This window comes from Eurosta solidaginis, chromosome 2 (genome assembly GCF_040869045.1).
Source record: "Eurosta solidaginis isolate ZX-2024a chromosome 2, ASM4086904v1, whole genome shotgun sequence".
Classification (NCBI taxonomy): Eukaryota; Metazoa; Arthropoda; class Insecta; order Diptera; family Tephritidae; genus Eurosta; species Eurosta solidaginis.
This window is the reverse complement of record NC_090320.1, coordinates 234,610,687-234,626,830: the sequence shown is the minus strand read 5'-3', so window position 1 is coordinate 234,626,830 and position 16,144 is coordinate 234,610,687. Positions and strand designations below refer to the sequence as shown.

General features: G+C 34.6%; 1 protein-coding gene and 1 non-coding gene across 3 annotated transcripts; both read right to left on the bottom strand.

Annotated features, from left to right (window-relative positions):
* Positions 1-312: 312 nt before the first annotated feature.
* On the bottom strand, positions 313-385 carry TRNAV-AAC (transfer RNA valine (anticodon AAC)). The gene has a single exon. It is a non-coding gene; the product is annotated as a tRNA-Val (tRNA).
* Positions 386-12,627: 12,242 nt separating this feature from the next.
* LOC137242664 (uncharacterized) lies at positions 12,628-15,886 on the bottom strand. 2 transcript variants are annotated; one of them, XM_067769924.1, is made up of 6 exons: positions 15,685-15,882; positions 15,431-15,616; positions 15,226-15,356; positions 14,396-14,608; positions 14,168-14,324; positions 12,628-14,096 (listed from the first exon to the last, which is right to left on the bottom strand). In XM_067769924.1, the coding sequence occupies exons 1-6, from the start codon at positions 15,809-15,811 to the stop codon at positions 13,981-13,983; spliced, it is 930 nt and encodes a 309-aa protein (XP_067626025.1). In that variant the 5' UTR covers positions 15,812-15,882; the 3' UTR covers positions 12,628-13,980. The 2 variants fall into 2 exon arrangements, with proteins under 2 accessions (XP_067626025.1, XP_067626026.1); XM_067769925.1 differs by lacking the exon at positions 14,168-14,324 and having other exon boundaries at positions 15,685-15,886.
* Between the last annotated feature and the right edge of the window lie 258 nt (positions 15,887-16,144).

The following is a 16,144-nucleotide window of genomic DNA, read 5'->3' as shown; positions in this document are numbered from 1 at the left end:
ACTCAATCAAATTTTTTTCCATACTGATGATTTTGATATATGGAAGTCTATATCTATCTCGATTCCTTTATACCTGTACAACCAACCGTTATCCAAAGTTATAATAACCTGTGTACAAGTACAGCTGTGTATAAAAACGTTTAAACAGCAATTATCGGCACACTGATGTTTGGCACACTAGCCTTTTGTAGCAATATAGCATTATTACATACATGTGTTGCAACAACAATTGAAATTAATAATCCCAAACAAAATCCGATTTTCAAAAATACATAGATCAATTAAAAAACTTTAAGTATTAAAAAAAAAAACTGTTTCCGCCCGGGATCGAACCGGGGGCCTTCCGCGTGTTAGGCGGATGTGATAACCACTACACCACGGAAACAATTAACTTAATATGGTCAGAATATCTATAAAGCTTTCAATGCAAGCTTTTAAATGAAAAGCTTTAACATATGTTGTTGGATGTTATTTCTATTATGGTGTTTTATTTTCTACACGAAAATGTAGCCTTCACGCCAACCCTTCAAAAAATTGTGTTCTGTTGTAAAATCTGCTTAGCCTCAATGGAGGGCATCATTATCTTTTCTCAACAACCTACCCCTAAAAATGGCCAAAAATGCAACATTACTTGCCCTCGCTGCCATTGACGGTGCAGAAAACAGCCCTGTCAATTAGCTGATGAATCACACGAAGCTGAAGCGAATGCTATATATGTACGCATGTGTCGCATCATACCTCACTTAAAAGCAATTTGCGATCACAATTGACAGCGAACAACCACACGAACTGCATTTTTTTGTAAAAAGGTTACAATTTTTGGTGGGTGCAACTGAACATTTTAAGTGGCTACAATTTCACAGGGCGAAGTGAGAATCTTAAAAATATTTGCCCCTGAAAGTGGCGACATTTTCGTGTTACGATTCTCACGCGCAAATCCACTGTATGCGCGTGATTTTAGCTTTAGGGTATTTTTTCTACCCAGCGAACATTTTTGTAGGAATTTGACTCAAACATTTTAATTTTTTTTTTCATATATTTTTATTTAGAATTTTAGATTTAAATTTTTAGATTTTTTTCTAGAACATAATTTGTGAACACTGGCTCGAGGTCAGGTGTATTAAAAACACAACGGTTTTTGTTTTTCCCGATATATTTCAATCTCCTTCGGAGATCGTCTTCAGGGGCTACAACAAATATTGTATAAAGAATTTTCAATAAATATATTAAACACTATTATTAACATATATATACATAGATATTAGAGGTTTACGCCGATCACTTTATCGGCGGCGGCGGCGTAGGCTCTATTATATACCGGCGCGCCGGTGTACGCCGGTGTTTTTACTTCAAAAAGCTTGATTTTTCTATTAAAAAACTAATATTTAAGAAAGGTTTTGTTTGTATGTATTTAAGGAAATCAACGTTTTGGCTCCTTGCGGAGGGATTGTCCCTCGTTCATTTACTCCAGAGAGGCTTCGTACCTAACCCCGGTCTTTGGAATTGGTACTCCTGCGTCTGCTGAAAAGAAATAGAGATACATAAAATGATCACACCTTTGTCTGTATATCTCGCGCAATGCGTAGTTTCACCTGGGGTTAACTCCTAATAATCGTCGCTGACACAATTTCTTTAAATCATTTGTGGCTCCTTGGCCACACGCACAAAGGCAACTTACGGTTGCTATTAATGGTCTATTAATACTCATGACTCTCGTGGCACAGGGCGCCTCCAGTTTTCTCGGCTGTTTTTAAGAGCTACAATTCCCGATGTGCAAACGTACCAATCCTGACCACATCGACGTCACTTTCCTAGAAGCTCTGAGTGTAGCTCCGAAGACTTTCTAACGGATGTTTTTGTCGCGCTATGCTGCCGAGCTACACCAGAGAAACATCTTGAAACGTTAGGGAGTGACTATTCGATCAAGGATGCCGCCATCGAAATCATAAGCAGTCTAAGTGGATGTCATTGCGTAACTCATGGGTGAAAATCGTATAATCCTCGGCGCATATACATACATAATTAAAATTTTACAAGGACCCTGGATAAAGTTTTTAAAATGTAGACCAAAGTTTGCAGACGTTTGTGTTCACAACATTGATTTCAATAGTCTTCGTGAAATCAAAACGATATTTTAGAATGACCGATTTTAAGTTGAAAGGTGCTAACTGCTGTTTTCCGGCCTTATGATATAAGAGCTCATTATGAATGACCGCGTAGCTTCAGTTTTCCGACTAGTTCGACTGTCCACTACGTTAGGGTAGTAGCACACACGGTCATTATTTCGACTGTCTTGGGAAATCTTTTGCTTCACCACTTGCTAAGGACAAAGCCTCACCTGGTAAATACTATTACGAATATTAGCAACACTAAGGGGTACTGCCATCTCTAAGCCGATGCTAAACAGTGACTTGCATGCACATCCATAAATCAATCATTATGTATCTATACAAACGAATCAATAAATTATGTCTACACATATGTACGTACACGCAGCGAGAAACAGTGCACAAACAAATGCAGATATCTTATCTGAGATGCTCCTAAAGGTATGCAATTATAATTGTGGAAGTGTCGCTCATACATACAAGCGCATGGGGTATGAGAGAAGCTATAACAATTATACATCTGTAGTTGTAGCTGAGAAATTTATAACTAACTAGTAAGTTCTGAAATTAGAAAAGCCTAGAAATATGCAACGAGGAAATCAGACAGTATAAAAAGGCGACAACAGTAGAGGCGAGAATCAGTTTCATTTAAGCTATCAGTCAGTTTGGTTATTAAGCAAGCTAGTTGCAAAGTATAAGTGTTATTGTGAAGTACTTTAATAAAGGTAATTTTTCCATTATTCAATATTGGAGTTATTTATTCAACAGTTTAGTGATTCGAACTTAGCAGAAGGTTGCAAATAAGAGGATTTGCGGTAAAGTAAATTCGTTACAATACATATATGTGCCTACGTATTCACATTTGTAACAGGATCCGTAACGTGTAGGTGATATTTAAACTTCGTTGATAGGCTATAATCAATGTGATTCACTCCAAGGGACTAGTTTTGGATAGTGCCGCCAACTTTATGTCAAACCGGCAGACTTAGGTGTTGAAGGATGAAGTGTGAAAATTAAAATTAACAATTCAGGCGCTATTGTATAGTTTCGCAAATAAACAACAGATTTTTGAATGTAAGCCCAAACGATTTTTCGAAACCTTCACATACGTACATATATCCTCACCTTAAGTATGAGGTAAGAATCATTTCAAAGGAGTGTTTGCGCCCCTAGAACCTACCAAAAGATTTTGCATCACTGATTTGGCTTATTTTTTCAGCCAATCGCAATATATAATTTAAAAAAAATCGGTACCTTTTTTGCTTTTTTTTAACAACTTGAGGACAATTTAAAAACAATTTGAAACGCCTTGGGTAATTTTATTTGAATTCATTGGTCAATATTTTTTTGGAAAAAATATGCAAAGTAAGCATATAAATTTATTATATAACTTTTCTTTTAGTGTTTTGTTTTAATAACTTGGTGAAATGGGTGATGCAAAGTCCGTATTAAGCTGACATCGAAAACGTCTGTTTTTTTTAAATAACTTTTGAACAGTTAGAAAGAGTTAAATTCTTGTATATAATGTTATTTTTGTCCAAGGTTGCCACTTTACTTTTCATGTTGTTAAAGAACATATTAGTAGTGTAGGCTGGTTTATGTGCTATGTTGGTGTTTGTTTTATCATATATATCCAAGTATTTTATTCTTTCGGATAAGCCTGGTATGTACATATATCATTGATTTATAAATTGCCGTTTTTTTAACGTATTCTTGATTTTTTTATGATATGCCTTTATCATGTTTTGTATTAATCCTGGTGGGAAATCGTTAATTTTTAGGATTTGTGTTATCCGCTTTTTGTTTTCTGAGTGGCACATTTTATCACTAGTGCCTAATACCCTTGCGATAAAGTTATTCGATCAGTTCCTTTCTTTTGAATTTTATATACGTATACGTTAGATCTCATACATAGACTCAAAAAACATGAATTCTACTTATTCCTGAAGAAGGTACTTCGGTTTTTGTTTTATAAATTTATCTATGATTAATATTACAGGAATGCGATTCTGTGGCTTTTCCTAATGTTCACATGTTGTTGAAAATCTTGTGTACGCTTCCAGTAACAACGGCAACGAACGAGAGATCTTTTTCAACTCTTAGGCTGAATAAAAACTATTTGAGTAACACGATGAGTAAAAATCGATTGAATGGCTGTGTATCACTAAGAATCCACCGTGATCAAATTGTTACCGTTGATGAAGTTTTAGATGTAATGGCAAAAAAAACCGACGCGAGCGCTTGAGTTTTTAATGTAACCTTTTTCATATCATCTAAATACACGTACTTTAATGTTAAAGCTAAAGACAACATTTTTTTTTTATTTATTTAACTGAAAAAAAAATTTTTTTTGAACCCCCAGGCAATTTTCTGGCTACGTCCCTGGTACAAAACTATTTTTCGCTAAGACTTAACTTATTATTTTTGCCTACGACCATTTTTAAAGTCATTTGGTGCCACACCCATATTCAAAAGTTTTAGTGTTTTCCAATTTAATTTTATAATTCAATTTAGAAAGTAGAATTCTATTGATACAAAGCTCTTTTTCGCTAAAATATAGCTTATTATTTTCGTCTACGTCCCTTTTGAAAATCTTTTATATAAAAGTGGGCGTGGTCTTTAACCTACCTAGTCCATTTTTTTCTAGAAATATTTCCTGCTATAGGGAAAATTTGTGTACCCATTTTTATTACGATCCGTTAATTTTTCTTCGAGTTATGGCTTCCGAAACAGAGAAAATTCCTTAGTCATAAAAGGGGCGGTGCCCATTTTTAAAATTTGAAGTTTTTCCCATTTATTGTTATAAATCCACTTGGGAAATGAAATACCATTGATATAAAGCTCCTTTTTGCAAATATATAGCTTATTTTATTCGTCCACGACACTTTAAAAATCTTGTACATAAAAGTGCGCGTGGTGCTTAACCGATTTCGTTAATTTTTCTTCAAAGTATTCCTTATAGTAAAGACAACCTCTCTGCCGAATTTTGTTACGATAGGTTTAACGATTTTTGATTTATGATTAATAATATTTGCAAAATTGATTTTATCGCAAGTGGTGATGCCACACCCATTTTAAAAAAAATTTAACACTGATACTGAAAATTTTTGATGACACTAGACAGTTCATAAAGAAGCACAAAGACATAGCTATCATTACAAACGCGGATAAAGGTAATAAAACTGTCATGATGTACAAGGTGGATTACAAAAACAAAATGGAACAATTATTGCAAGACAGACAAACATACAAAACAATGCGGACGGATCCAACGCAACAATTATTAAGGAAAAACAATAATATTATAAACGAGATATACAAACAAAAGAATATTAGTCTGTATTTAAAAAAAAAAAATTAACTTGTACTGCAGCCACAGCCCCAAGACTATACGGCTTACCAAAAATACACAAAGATAACATCCCACTTAGACCTATATCATCATCAGTAAGTGTGCCATGTTTCAAATTATCAAAATAAATAGGGAAAACACTGAAACATATTATCTCGGATAGTCTCAATATAAAAAACTCTTTTCAACTGAAGCGGAACTTAAATGATATCACAATTGCCGAAGATGAAATCCTAGCATCTTTCGACGTGGTATCCCTCTTTACTAATATACCAATTCATCTAGCGATAAATATTATCATGAAACAGTGGGGTAACCTAGAAATGCACACAACATTATCGAAGAAACAATTTCAAGCCTGTCTCGAATTCTGCTTGAGGGATAACAACTATATCACCTATGATGGTACGTTCTACCAACAGGTGTATGGCATGCCTATGGGGAATCCTCTATCGCCCACTGTAGCTGATATAGTCTTAGACAAAATAATTGACGACAGCATTGCTGAACTTAAATTAAAGTAAATATATATCAAATACATAAACAAATATGTAGATGATATATTTGCTATAATTAAAACTAAGGACGTGGAAGAAATTGCTACAACGACAACGTGGAAGAAATACTTAAAACACTAAATAACCAACATACCAAAATAAAATTTACAGTAGAGAAAGAGAAAAACAACAAGTTGCCCTTCCTAGATATCGAAGTTATAAAATCGAACCAAACCCTAAAAACTAATTGGTATGCTAAAGCCGTATCATCATCTAGAATAATAAACTACCATTCAAATCACCCATGGATGAAAAAAAAAGAACACGGCCATAAGCTTTATAAAGAAAATGTACAATTTAAGTGAACAGGAGTTCATGACCACAAATTTTAAAAAAATTAAAAATATTTTATATAAGAATGGCTACCCTAATACATTAATAGACGCATGGATAGCAACAACAATTAGTCAAACCAACTGCGCGCAAAGCATCACTGAACAAAAGAATGTAAAAAGAAAGCAAATATATGCAGGCGTCAATTACATATCAGGATTAACGGACAACAAAACATTGTATAGCATCACACGCAACAACAATATAAAATTTGCGCATAAAACAAATCTAAAGCGCCAAATACACGACACGAACATTTCCGCGAACATTCCGCAATCTTGTTCGCAGCTTTGGCCATACACCATACGAACTTTTGGCCGAACATTAGTTCTCTTTCAGACAGCGATGAATACGGACAAAAATTGTGCTGCAGCAATATTGCTCGCTGTGGCAATTAAGCGTAAAAAAAAAGAGAGAAGATCGCAAAAAAAGAATTTGGTGCAAAGAATTTTTCGATTAAAGTCGCATAATCATTATTCTTTTTAATTCTATTACAATAATCTTACCTTTTTACTTGCCACAATAATGGCAAAGATTTATACATTTCAATAAATTCACTCAGAAATTTTTTATTGTCCATTTTACTTTTCCGCGCACGTCTGTACCGTTCAAAAATTACTACGATTATGAGCTATTTCGCCATACACGCACGAACAGTTCGCGCAAATCAAAATATTTGAATTTTTGGCGAACATTTGCTCGAACTGGCAAACACCACCATACACGACAGAAAAGGTCGCAGAAACATGACATAACGGGAATGTTCGTGTCATGTATTTGGCGCTTAACTTTGAACACAATTTTTACACAAACAAAAGACGAAATCGACAAAGAACAACAACATAATGTGGTATACGAAATCAAATGTAATGGGAGCGCAGGAGAAACTTGCAATCAAATATACATTAGAACGACGAAGCGATCGCTAAGTGTACGAATAAACGAACATAGACTAGACGCCAAAAATAGAAAAACAACAACAGCACTATGCGAACATTTGACCAACAAAGGACACACAGCGGACTTCGAAAACGCGAAAATATTAGACGTTGAGGGGAAAGAACGAACACGAATGACGCTGGAAGCTCTACGAATACAACAAAAAACAAGTAAGGAAGGTTAAGTTCGGGTGTAACCGAACATTACATACTCAGTTGAGAGCTATGGTGACAACATAAGGGAAAATAACCATGTAGGAAAATGAACCGAGGGAAACCCTGGAATGTGTTTGTATGACATGTGTATCAAATGAAAGTCATTAAAGAGTATTTTATGAAGGAGTGGGCCATAGTTCTATAGGTGGACGCCATTTAGGGAATAGCCACAAAGGTGGATCAGGGTTGACTCTAGAATGCGTTTGTACGATATGGGTATCAAATGAAAGGTGTTAATGAGTATTTTAAAAGGGAGTAATCCTTGTTCCATAGGTGGACGCCGTTTCGAGTTATCGCCATAAAGGTGGACGAGGGGTGACCCTAGAATTTGTTTGTACAATATGGGTATCAAAAGAAAGGTGTTAATGAGTACTTTAAAAGGGAGTAATCCTTAGTTCCATAGGTGGACGCCGTTTCGATATATCGCCACAAAGGTGGACCAGGGGTGACCCTAGGATTTGTCTGTACAATATGGGCATCAAACGAATGGTGTTAATGAGCATTTTAAAAGGGAGTGGTTCTATAGGTGGACGCCGTTTCGAAATATCGCCATAAAGGTGGACCAGAGGTGATTCTAGAATGTGTTTGTACGATATGGGTATCAAATGAAAGGTGTTAATGAGTATTTTAAAAGCGAGTAATCCTTAGTTCCATAGGTGGACGCCGTTTCGAGATATCGGCATAAAGGTGGACCAGGGGTGACCCTAGAATTTCTTTGTACAATATGGATATCAAAAGAAAGGTGTTAATGAGTATTTTAAAAGGGAGTAATCCTTAGTTCCATAGGTGGACGCCGTTTCGAGACATCGCCATAAAGGTGGACCAGGGGTGACACTAGAATTCGTTTGTCCAATATGGGTATCAAACGAAAGGTGTTAATGAGTATTTTAAAAGGGAGTGGGCCTTAGTTCTATAGGTGGACGCCGTTTCGAAATATCCCCATAAAGGTGGACCAGGGGTGACTCTAGAATGTGTTTGTATGATATGGGTATCAAATTTCGAGATATCGCCATAAAGGTGTACCAGGGGTGACCCTAGAATCTGTTTGCACAATATAGATATTAAAATAAAGGTGTTAATGAGTATTTTAAAAGGGAGTAATCCTTAGTTCCATAGGTGGCCGCCGTTTCGAGATATCACCATAAAGGTGGAGCAGGGGTGACCCTAGAATTTGTTTGTACAATATGGGTATCAAACGAAAGGTGTTAATGACTTTTAAAAGGGAGTAATCCTTAGTTCCATAGGTGAACGCCGTTTTGAGACATCGCCATAAAGGTGGACCAGGGGTGACACTAGAATTCGTTTGTCCAATATGGGTATCAAACGAAAGGTGTTAATGAGTATTTTAAAAGGGAGTGGGCCTTAGTTCTATAGGTGGACGCCGTTTCGAAATATCGCCATAAATTTGGACCAGGGGTGTCTCTAGAATGTGTTTGTATGATATGGGTATCAAATTAAAGATATTGTTGTATAGGTGGTCGCATTTTCGAGATATCGCCATAAAGGTGGACCAGGGGTGACCCTAGAATTTGTTTGCACAATATAGATATCAAAAGAAAGGTGTTAATGAGTATTTTAAAAGGGAGTAATCCTTAGTTCCATAGGTGGACGCCGTTTCGAGATACCGCCATAAAGGTGGACCAGGGGTGACCCTAGAATTCGTTTGTCCAATATGGGTATCAAACGAAAGGTGTTAATGAGTATTTTAAAAAGGAGGGGGCCTTAGTTCTATAGGTGGGCGCCTTTTCGAGGTATCGCAATAAAGGTGAACCAGGGGTGACTCTAGACTTTGTTTGTACGATATGGGTATCAAATGAAAGGTGTTAATGAGTATTTTTAAAAGGGAGTGGGCCTTCGCTCTATAGGTGTTCGCCTTTTCGAGATATCGCCATAAAGGTGGACCAGGGGTGACTTTAGAATATGTTTGTACGATATGGGTATCAAATGAAAGGTGTTAATGAGTATTTTAAAAGGGCGTGGGGCTTAGTTCTATAGGTGGACGCCTTTTCGAGATATCGCCATAAAGGTGGACCAGGGGTGACTCTAGAATGTGTTTGTACGATATGGGTATCAAATTAAAGGTATTAATGAGAGTTTTAAAAGGGAGTGGTGGTAGTTGTATATGTGAAGGCGTTTTCCAGATATCGACCAAAATGTGGACCAGGGTGACCCAGAACATCATCTGTTGGATACCGCTAATTTATTTATATATGTAATACCTGCCAAGATTTTAAGGGTTTTTTATTTCGCCCTGCAGAACTTTTTCATTTTCTTCTACTTAATATGGCAGGTGCCACAACCATTTTATAAAGTTTTTTCTAAAGTTATATTTCGCGTCAATAAACCAATCCAATTACCTCACCATGTTTCATTTCGTATTTGGTATAGAATTATGGCATTTTTTCATTTTTCGTAATTTTCGATATCGAAAAATTGGGCGTGGCCATGGTCGGATTTCGTTCATTTTTCATACCAAGATAGAGTGAGTTCAAGTAAGTACGTGAACTAAGTTCATTAAAGATATGTCGATTTTTGCTCAAGTTATCATGTTAACGGCCATGCGGAAGGACAGACGAACGACTGTGTATAAAAACTGGGCGTGGTATCAACCGATTTCGCCCGTTTTCACAGAAAACAGTTAACATCATAAAATCTATGCCCCTACCAAATTTCAAAAGGATTGGTTAATTTTTGTTCGACTTATGGCGTTAAAAGTATCCTAGACAAATTAAATGAAAAAGGGCGGAGCCACGCCCATTTTGAAATTTTCTTTTATTTTTGTATTTTGTTGCACCATATCATTACTGGAGTTGAATGTTGACATAATTTACTTATATACTGTAAAGATATTAAATTTTTTGTTAAAATTTTACTTTGAAAAAAATTTTTTTTTAAAAGTGGGCGTGGTCCTTCTCCGATTTTGCTAATTTTTTTTATTTTATTACATATAGTAATAGGAGTAACGTCCCTGCCAAATTTCATCATGATATCTTCAACGACTGACAAATTACAGCTTGCAAAAGTTTTATATTACCTTCTTTTAAAAGTGGGCGGTGCCACGTCTATTGTCCAAAATTTTACTAATTTCCTATTCTGCGTCATAAATTCAACTCATTTACCAAGTTTCGTCGCTTTATCTGTATTTGGTAATGAATTATCGCACTTTTTCGGTTTTTCGAAATTTTCGATATCGAAAAAGTGGAGGTGGTTATAGTCCGATATCGTTCGTTTTAAATAGCGATCTGAGATGAATGCTCAGGAACCCACATACCAAATTTCATCAAGATACCTCAAAATTTACTCAAGTTATCGTGTTAACGGACGGACGGACATGGCTCAATCAAATTTTTTTTCGATCCTGATTATTTTGATATATGGAAGTCTATATCTATCTCGATTCCTTTATATATGTACAACCAACCGTTATCCAATCAAACTTAATATACTCTGTGAGCTCTGCTCAACTGAGTATAATTAATACTGCAATGAATTTCAAAGAAGACGTCAACAATATAAACTGCGCTTATATGACGGCATTATCAGCCAATGGACGAAGTAGGAAACATGAATAGAGGCAGTAAATTAAATGTAAAGTTTTGTTTATTTATGTGTTAGATGTTGAGAGTTTCAATGTTATAAATTGAATGTAAGTATTATGTTAACAACAGAGTGATGTAAATTGTGTAATTCTAATTAATGTGTTAATGTTTGTTTTGTTTTATATCATATTTTATGATAAATATACAGTCTCCCTGATGAAGATGAAAAGATTTCATCGAAACGCATAGGAGGAAAAGAGAAACCTTGTGTTTTGTCTTTATTTTAAGGGCGAAAAGCTCCAAATAATTACAATTGTAACAAAAAATTGGCCCAAAATAAATATATTACAAATTTTAACATTTTTATCAAGTCTCAATATCAGTCCAAACGTCCAATTTCAACATTCTAGGTGTATTATTTACTAAATAATCAGGTTTTTTGTGTTTTCCAAAATGATATATATATATAAAGTGGGCGTGGTTATCATCCGATTTCGCTCATTTTCAATACCAATCTATTCTGGGTCCAGATAAGCTCGTGTACCAAATTTGGTGAAGATATCTCAATATTTACTCAAGTTATCGTGTTAACGATTTTGATATATGGAAGTCTATATCTATCTCGATTCCTTTATACCTGTACAACCAACCGTTATCCAAAGTTATAATACCCTGTGTACAAGTACAGCTGTGTATAAAAACGTTTAAACAGCAATTATCGGCACACTGATGTTTGGCACACTAGCCTTTTGTAGCAATATAGCATTATTACATACATGTGTTGCAACAACAATTGAAATTAATAATCCCAAACAAAATCCGATTTTCAAAAATAGATCAATTAAAAAACTTTAAGTATTAAAAAAAAAAACTTTAAGTATTTAAAAAAAAACTGTTTCGCCCGGGATCGAACCCAGGGTCCTCCGCGTGTTAGGCGGATGTGATAACCACTACACGACTGAAACAATTAACTTATTGTGGTCACAATATCCATAAAGCTTCCAATGCAAGCTTTTAAATGAAAAGCTTTAACATTTGTTGTTGGATGTTATTTCTATTATGGTGTTTTATTTTCTACACGAAAATGTAGCCTTCACGCCAACCCTTCAAAAAATTGTGTTCTGTTGTAAAATCTGCTTAGCCTCAATGGAGGGCATCATTATCTTTTCTCAGCAACCTACCCCTAAAAATGGCCAAAAATGCAACATTACTTGCCCTCGCTGCCATTGACGGTGCAGAAAACAGCCCTGTCAATTAGCTGATGAATCACACGAAGCTGAAGCGAATGCTATATATGTACGCATGTGTCGCATCATACCTCACTTAAAAGCAATTTGCGATCACAATTGACAGCGAACAACCACACGAACTGCATTTTTTTGTAAAAAGTTTACAATTTTTGGTGGGTGGCACTGAACATTTTAAGTGGCTACAATTTCACGGGGCGAAGTGAGAATCTTAAAAATGTTTGCCCCTGAAAGTGGCGACATTTTCGTGTTACGATTCTCACTGTATGCGCGTGATTTTAGCTTTAGGGTATTTTTTCTACCCAGCGAACATTTTTGTAGGAATTTGACTCAAACATTTTAATTTTTTTTTTTCATATATTTTTATTTTCTCAGTTTAATCAATATAAGCAAAAGTTACAATTACTAATAATACATAATACATAAGTGCATACGTATATTTATGAATTAATAAATAATTTAAATTGAGGATAGGGGCGAGCTATCTGATGCGTCGCCCCATAGGTATTCTAACTAATTCATTCCTTTGTAATTTAAATATGGTGCATTACGATCGCTGGTTCGAATCAAGCTCGAGGCCTAACAATAATTTTTTTATCATTGTTGTCGTATTTAATATATTTTTTTTAATTGAAAAAAAAAAAATTATTAGAATAGCAGAAGGGAAAAAAGTATTCATAGTTTTTGTATAACCGATTTTGTCAAAATTTGTTCCTTCCACCCAACTGAGAAATAGGTGTGAGTTTTTGAAAATGTATGGAAAAATTTTATTTCTTTTTTCATACTTTTTAACAAATTTTTAAAAATTTATTAAAATTCCAAAAAACCAGTCCTCCCGGAAAAACATTTTTTTAACTTTAAAATGTTTACCATAATATGATTAATAAAAAATTATTTAAAGCTTCTCGCGAAATCAAAAAACAAGTTTGTTACAAATTATCTTGAAAAAAAAAATTTAAATGATTTAAAAATTACTCGGCCCGGATGACTTACGAAGTGATTAAAATAAAGGCGATTTTAAATTTTCAGAAAAACATTCTTGAAGGTATACAAAGATGAATCCGAAATTCCGCGAAATCGATGAATCAATCACTGTACTATGTTCATTTGTAAAGCACAAAACATTTAATGGAGTTATCAAATTTGCTTTGTTTTATAAGTGTTTTTTTTGGTTTTGTTGCTTTGCAAGTTACATATTCATATATATGTATGTATTCTTATAGCATTCGCCTGTTTATCGAGCTCAAAAAAATAAATAAATAGGAAAGCCTAAGATTCCCAGCGTCTGAATATTCAGCGATATTTAATTCGAACTTTAAATTTACTTTAACTGGAATAGTTGGTATTCATTTAATTTATATATAAAGTATAAAGTATTCATAAGGACACCAGCGCCTCCTCAGCTCGTAACCTAAATTTGCTTTTTACTTTTGTAATTTGCTATACATAGCAGTAACACTTTCTTAAACTTTCGGCAAGTATTTTTTGTCATTAATATAACAACAAAAACCGAAAAACAATCTGAATACTATTAAAGGAAGTATTAAGATAGGTCGCTGACATCTAATATCTTACGCAGGTATGAGCGTTTTGTGTAAATGTGATGGTGAAGACCAAACCAAATGTGGAAAATAAGCTTGAAATATATATCAAAGTAGATGCACCACACTCTTGTCGTAAACAGTACTTTTTAATCTGCTTTACGTCTTTGAAGAAAATTTCTTTGTTTATTTCTTTGATGACTTTTTTCGATGCATTTGCGAATAGCTCTATGATAGGTAGGTCGATGAAGAATATCGGAAACATCTAAGAAAGAAAAAAAGGTGTAATTTAAAATATATATTTGTATACGTGTATAACTAATAGTAATAATTTACCATATAGTAAATCAGAAGCCAAAGAAAATTGTATTAATGAATGTTTCCCATTTCTACCCTCCCAATTGCAATCCTTTATAAAATCATCGCTATATAATTCACGAAATAATTTTTCCAATTGGGCACCAGAGCCTTTAAGTCGCACTAAGCGCAATTTCTAAGGTCAACGAAATAATTGGTATACCTTTTTTTTACATATTTTTTAGTTGGTCTCTTTTCTAGACTTACCACAGCTGCTTTATATGCTGGCTCGATCATCTTCTGCTCAAACGCATGAGCTTCTTCATATGATGCTATTGGCAATGATGATGCAATATCTGTTTCAGACTCATTCTGATCCTCCCCCGTTAAGCGACATATCGATTTGTGTACTTTTTGTGCCAATACTTTACTTTCACGGATCATTTTGTCACGCGCGATTTCTTCGGGTATACCACGTGTCTATAAAATACATAAAATATATTTTCATAAATATTTATGTATATTAGTTACCTTATTTAAACGAATATAAGCTAATGCAAAAATATTGCTTAAATTGGGTATCATAAGATGCATCTTGACACCGGTATTAATAATACGAAAGCGGAAATTAGACGTTTTGTCTTAAGAGATATTTCACCTCGTTTCAAAAATTAACGCCGATAAAAGTTTGCAACCTCCGGGGAGTGTCACCATCGGTAACACTCCCCAAGGCCTTCGGCGAGTGTCCTTATCGCTACAACAACAATATTACTTTTGCATAGTTTTAGTGCTGTAACTCTGTGCCTATGTCTTGAAAATGGATATTTAAACGCTTTCCTGGTCCATTTGAGTTTTTTATGTTTTTTTTTTAGAATTTATATATGTACATATATAAGCTCGTGTAAAGTATTTAAAAACCAATTTCCCATACCAACCCATAGACACAGAAATACAGCAACGCCTCTTATATTATATTAAATTAATGCAAACTAATTAATTTAATTTGTATCCCCTTTGGTAATTAATACTAATTAACTCATGATTAGATCGAAATTCGTCATTTCATGAAGCAATCGACAGTATTGAGAAATTCTTACATTTTCTTTACTCCATGCATGAAAATCTTCTATGGAATTCTCCAAAGTACACATACGTGCTTCTAAATTAGCTATGCGACTAGAAGTTTCGTTTTGTTTATCCAAAATGGCTTTAAGTAGATTAATTACATCTGTGGAAATAGGAATTACAAACTAATATCAATCAACAAAAACGCTACTTGAATAGCAAAAATGTATACAGCACCTGTTGTTGTTTTAGCAGTATATACGGGATCTGTTGTTGTTGCACTTGTGGGAATGCATACAGGTCCTTCTCCCCCATAATATTGATCTAAATCTGCGAGATCAATTGAGTCTCCTGAAATTATACCTACAGATTTTGTACTGAACTCAGCTTCAATCGCTTTTTTAAATGATAGCTGATCTTCTCCTGTGAAAATAGAGAATATTAATAATAAAAAATAAATACAAAAGCATCCTAAAGATTAAGATTGTCACCATGGCTTGTTGTTGCCCTCTTCATTGCTAATTTCTTGGCTGTGTTAAGCTGTCTAAATTTTTCTACATTTTCTTCATATTTTTTCTTCTCGACGCTCATTAAATTAGCAAATGTCTTCTTATTCATATCTCTACTGTACTTACTAAATCGAGCAAATAGTTCGCAAAACGAATTTTTACAACTTTTATATAGAGATTGCAAAACGAACGGCGATTACAGAAATCGGTTGAATATGAAACGATTTTACTCGATTTTCATAGATAAAGGTCTACACGTGTTGCAAGCCAACCAATAAAACCGCACTGCGTTTTTTTAGAGCACGCAAACAACCGGCGTTTTTTGCCCTAACCGAAATAGGCCTGCGTTGCGACACTGTAAAGCATGAGTGCAAATGTCAAACTGAAATGTCACGCAGAACAAAAATTGAAAATCGAGTTAGGTTTTCACGCAGTAAATTAA

Bases quoted from the DNA above. Each gene is read 5' to 3' on its own strand.
- LOC137242664 (XM_067769924.1), bottom strand. From the start codon at position 15,811: ATGAATAAGAAGACATTTGCTAATTTAATGAGCGTCGAGAAGAAAAAA. The intron at 14,325-14,395 runs GTAAGTCTAGAA...CGTTGACCTTAG, and splicing joins CAGCATATAAAGCAGCTGTG to AAATTGCGCTTAGTGCGACT. The intron at 14,097-14,167 runs GTAAATTATTAC...TTTCTTTCTTAG, and splicing joins GGCTTCTGATTTACTATATG to ATGTTTCCGATATTCTTCAT.